The sequence below is a fragment of the Nicotiana attenuata genome, unplaced genomic scaffold (assembly GCF_001879085.1).
Source record: "Nicotiana attenuata strain UT unplaced genomic scaffold, NIATTr2, whole genome shotgun sequence".
Lineage (NCBI taxonomy): Eukaryota > Viridiplantae > Streptophyta > Magnoliopsida > Solanales > Solanaceae > Nicotiana > Nicotiana attenuata.
In genome coordinates, this window is record NW_017672366.1 from 186,257 (window position 1) to 191,993 (window position 5,737).

Consider the following 5,737-nt stretch of genomic DNA (forward strand, 5'->3'; position numbering starts at 1 on the left):
TGAAATGGGAGCGAGTGGTACGCCTACCACGTGATATTATGAAATGGGATCGAGTGGTACGCCTACCACGTGATATGAGGAAATGGGATCGTGTTGCACGCCTGCAACGAGAGAAAATTGAAATAAGTGAAAGTGGTCTGTTTTCCCTTATTCTGTGTTAGAAGCGATCAAATGTAGTTTCTTTTGTTATCCCTGATATTCTGTTTTATCTGCTACCCCATAAGCATGTTCCCTCCCCCAGCTTTAATTGTTTACTTTCCGCTATTACTTTGTTGTACTTGTATATATATATATCTGCACAGGTTTAATTGGTAGTCTGGTCTAGCCTCGTCACTACTTCGCCGGGGTTAGGCTAGGCACTTACCAGCACATGGGGTCGGTTGTGCTGATGCTACACTCTGTGCATCTTTTTGCACAGATCCAGGTGTTGGAGCAGCATTTGAGTAGCAGTAGCATTCTGGGAGCGAGCTTTCAGTCCAGGGACATTCAAGGTAGCCTTGCTGACGTCCGCAGGCCCGGAGTCCCTTCTATCTTATTCAGTTTGTTATCATTTGTACCGAAGCAGACAGTGTTATGTTTCATTCAAACCTTGTATTTAGTATTCTCTAGACGTTCGTGAGTATTGTGACACCAGTCTTGGGTAGAGGATTTTGTTAAACTTCCGCATTTCCTTCAGTTAATTATATTTGAGACTTCCGCTTTATCATATTATGCTTTGTTTTCATTAAATGGACGATAATTGCTAAAAGAAGTAAATTAAGATGGCTTGCCTAGCTCCTATTAGTAGGTGCCATCACGACTCCCGAGGGTGGGACATCCGGGTCGTGACAGTTTCTTAGAAAAAATGACACCTTTATATTCTTATTCATCTCATGTTATACAACCACCTAAATATTATAACATATCTAAATTTATTTTAAACATTGTACATAATCAAATGCTTTCAAATAAAATTCGATGAAGGGTGTAATTAACAAAACCATACGTAAAAGAATGATTATTTATGCGTATTTAAGTTTAAAATCTTCATCATACATTAATTGAATTGACCTATAATAAATGAAAAACTTATTGAAAAATTTGGAACAAATTAATTATTTTTCCATAAAAGAACAAAATCCCCGATCCTGACCGTCCAAGGGCAATGCTAAAGACACGGAGCTCGCACCGCTGGCTATAACCAGATGTTCCAAATTCTAAACTTACAAAATTACCCTTCAATTCCCCCTTATATTACAAATTACCACAATCTTTAAGCAATTCAAATTCCAAAAGTAACCTTTAACTTTCATTCTCAACTCCTAAATAGCGACAAAAAACCTAAACGTTATGGTCATTTCGCCTTAGCTCCACATCTGTTTCGCTCCTGAATTCTGAATGGCATTATAGATATTAGTTAACTAAACCAAGGGCAAAGTATTAATTAATGGATATATTTATACACCAGTTGCCCATTTCGATTTTTTCCCTCTGTATAAATTCTACATCCTCTCTCTTTCTTTCCCCCAAGTCTCTTATCTCTTTCTTATTATTTCTCTCCGGCCTTAATTCTCCCGTTCACGGCGGAGCCACCGCTTAAACCACCGTCCGTACACCGGCACCCACCGTCCTTGCCGGAATCCGGCGATCTCTTCCTAGATCTTTATTTCACTTTCCCTCAAATTCACTCCCCTCCCTTCTCCTCTAACACAAACGTTTTCAGTTTTTAAAGTAATTTTTCTTCAATTTTTACTGTGTTAAAATTGAACAGAAAATTATTTATTTACTTTTTTATTTATATTTCTCGTAACTCTCAAAAACTTTTTATTTGTTCCTCTCTCCAACGAGAAATGTACCCGTCTGAGTGAATTTACTTTCCTAGCCTTTCATTAACTGTACTTTCCGAACCCCATAACTCTATAACCGTAAATTCACCTTTTTCCCTTTTTATCGCTTTTAGCCATTTTCTTTTTTTGTTTTTAGTGTGGTGACGTGGCATAGAAAGATTAGACTACTAAACGGACGGCTAAGATGAGTTATCACACACGTCGAATCTTAACTCTTGAGGAGTCATCACGCAAGCGAAAAGACCGAGAGACGTTTTATTCTTTTCCGAAACCGTCAATCCCATTAACGTCCGTTAATACTCCTAATGTTAATATGACGACGTCGTTTAACAAAGGAGCAGCCGAGCCGAATCATCAAATGCCCAACCCGCTTTTAGCTGGATACATGGCTTATGAATTTTTAACGAAAGGGACTTTGTTGGGTCAAAAGTTTGACCCGGCTCGAGCAAAAGCTGTTCCAGTGAACGCTTTAGCCGAATCGAAGAAGAGAAAATCAAGTGGTTTGAATCCTAAAGAAGTCGAGCTGAGTGGGAATGGGAAGCTGAAGACGCAGAGCCAGAATTATGTTGAATTGGCTAGCTTGTTGAAGAGTGATGGGTCCCATATTCCGGGTATAGTCAATCCTACGCAGCTGGCGCAGTGGATTCAGATGTGACACTACAAAAGCAAGGGTGTGCTACGTGGAGGTTTTCCATTGGCCGAGGTTTTATATCCACGTAAGAACTGTAAAACCGACCCTTGGATTTTGGCTTAAAAAGGAAAGAGTACCGAATTATTCTACCTCAAGACTGTCTCTGAAAGTTTTCTGCTGCAAGAAAACTCAAACATATGTTTGTTGTTGTTGTTGTTTTATTTTCTTATGTTAATTTGTTTTCTCGATATATTTCACCTTTTTTGTTTGTTATAGATGGCTCATGAATGTTATGTGCTGGACCTTGATCCTATCTTTTGTTCGTTTTTTCTCTTTCTTTTGTTTGGGGGAGAAGGAAATATTATTTCGTCTTCTTTGGTTGTATTGTGAATTTTGATGATTAGGTTTGTTATTTGTCATGGTATTTTCATGCTTTGACACAGATATATATCTACTAGCTTTATGACTAATTTCATGAATGTTGATAGTCATAGCATGTGCATGCTAGGACGCACCTATTTGCATGGACCTGTTGGTGTGTATTGAGGGTCGGAGAGATTAAGAACCTTGGAGCAACGGTAAAATTGTCTTCGTTTAACCTATAGGTTATGTATTCGAACTGTGAAAGAGTCATTTATGCTTGTATTAGAGTAGACTGTCTAAATTGTCTCCGTCTGACATATATGTTATGGTTTCGAGCTGTGAAAGAGCCATTAATGCTTGCATTAGAGTAGACTGTCTAGATTATACTTCTTGTGATGCGGTCTTTACCCGATCCTGCATGAACGCGAGATGCCCAGGCTGCCCTCAGCCTTTTTTCCTTTTTTGAGTTGCATGCATTGCGTTGGGGTTCTATAAAACGCTTGTGGTATAGTTTTCCTTATGCATTTGAAATTCATTTGGAGGACTAATTTTGATTCACACTGTAAGATCCATGGAAGGAGAATGTGTTCCGTACTTAGAATTTCTTTATTTTCATAGCTCGAACTGGGCACTAATCTCATTATATATAGAGAGAGTTTCCACCCATCCAATAGCTCGAACTTGGCACCAATCTCATTAGGGGTGGAGAGTTTCTCTGTCTTCGATCCAAACTCTTTATTATAAGTGCTGTGTTGTGGTGATGTTTGAAATGAATGAATGTCTAATGTTAGAAACTTTACGAACTATTTAAACGAGAGCATACATTTTGTAACTCCCAACTCATGATTCATTCTAATTAAAACTTTAGTTATTAAAAATAAACTACGAAATCTTGAATTATAGAGGTCCTTGGTAGGATGTGGAGTTCTTTGTTTGTTACTTCATATTGATGTTTCATTGGTTAGTTCATGGAAATATGAGGTGATTGCACTTTTATATATATATATATATATATATATATATATATATATATATATATATATATATTCAAGATACGTAGCGCGATTATTAATCAATTTCTTGTACCAGTACCTAAAAGTTGTTGTGACTATATAGATTCTTGTTAGACAGTATTATTACGTGCACCAGGCATGTTTATATTCATTCGATAAATATATGACACATCACACATATTGTAACAAACATTAATATTATATTATTAAACCACAGTATTATATTCGTACTTTAATTTACCACTTTAATCAATAAATTAATATAGTGTAATATAAATATTTTGTGCGGGTAAATTTTTACCGTCGCTAGAGTTGATATATACGACTATACGTATTACGTTTGAGCCTTATCAGACAGTTAGACCGATCGAGAACGACAAACTGACTGATGAAGCTAGATGGGGAGAGGACAACTTGATCAAAAGGAAATAAAATATTAAATACTCTTTTGGTTCAAATTGTTCGTCACTTTACGTGTTTCTTTTGTCCCAAGCTTTATGTTGCTTTAAGATAGTCGGTTTTATTAAAGTATGACCATCTTAAATTGAGCTTTCAGTATTCTTATAGGAGAAGAATTTTGGACTTAGTAATATATACATATAATGTAGTTTTTAAGTTTTAGAGTAGTACTAGTTTTGGAATGAAGAATTTCTCCATTTTTAGTTCCATAATAAAATTAGTTAGTACCATAGTATGAAATAAGAAGTGGTAAATATTGAGGTCGTATTGCTAATTAACCCACACAAGAAAAGGAAAAAAGAGCAACAAATTCAGTGTATTTTCACAAGTGGGGTCCGAGGAGGATAGTGTATATACAAACCATACTCATAAATTGTGAAGATAGAGAGATTGTTTCGATAGACCTCGGCTCAGAAAAAGTATATAATCGCATCATAATTGAAAAGAAATACAATAACGATGAAAAGAAAAAAGAATAAAGCGAGCTTCAATGTCTCCTAAGACAATAGACTGATAGAGCCACCATTATAGAACGTGCCTAAAGGAGTTAAACTCTTATTTTTATGAGTGTCTTTTATGAATTAATATAGGACAAAGGCAAGGATTTTAAAAAGCAAATTTAGAATTGCAAGTAAAATAAAGCTTTTTAATATGAAAATGAAAGTCGAGTGAATGGTCGACTTTAAACGTGATGCAAGGACGTTCAAATTCAATTCATGATTCTTCTTAGTTGAAATTTTCAGTCTTAAAAGAGTTCGAGAAATTTTTGATATAAGTCTTGAAACATATGATAATTAATTCCCTACTAATTATTGTTCAATAAAATTCCTTTACTCTTTTTGTCTTTTGATACAATATTTTGCACGTCTCTAATAAATTGTGACTGTCACTATTCGATAGTGCCTCTATTCACTATTGAATGAATTCAAAAATAAAAAAATTGAGTAGTAGTGTTTGTTTGGACTTTGGAGAAAATGTGAACATTAATTAATTTTGGCCTTTATATTTTAAAAAGAAAATTTAGTTGAACAGTTTGGGCTGTAAAATAGGAGGAACTAAAGGAATTGTAATTTAATTAGTTGAGTTATTTACGATACTATAGTGTCTATTCATTAACGTATACATACTATATGACTTACTATCACGGGTACAACTGGATTCTTAATTTGAAGTGTAGGGATTTTTATAATGAAATCAAGTTAATATATAACAATAATGTAATTAAGTTCACAGTTAAATATTAAGGAATTTTTTTATTATACATACGGATTCTATATAAAAGATACTGGATTCACGCAATCCACGTATTTATTGTAGATCCGCCCGTGCTACTAGTATTATGATTGCCATGATTTCATTACCAATATTTTCAGATGCATATATTGAAATTAGTAAGCAAAATGGTAGATTTCATGCATATGTACCTATCAACAATTTAACTAAAT

At 34.9% G+C, this 5,737-nt stretch overlaps 1 protein-coding gene across 1 annotated transcript; it reads left to right on the forward strand.

The window, feature by feature from the left end:
- The first annotated feature begins 1,474 nt into the window (after positions 1–1,474).
- LOC109212936 lies at positions 1,475–2,881 on the forward strand. Its single transcript, XM_019376667.1, has one exon. It carries the CDS (start codon positions 2,011–2,013, stop codon positions 2,479–2,481), a length of 471 nt encoding a protein of 156 aa, XP_019232212.1. The 5' UTR covers positions 1,475–2,010; the 3' UTR covers positions 2,482–2,881.
- The last annotated feature ends 2,856 nt before the right edge of the window (positions 2,882–5,737 follow it).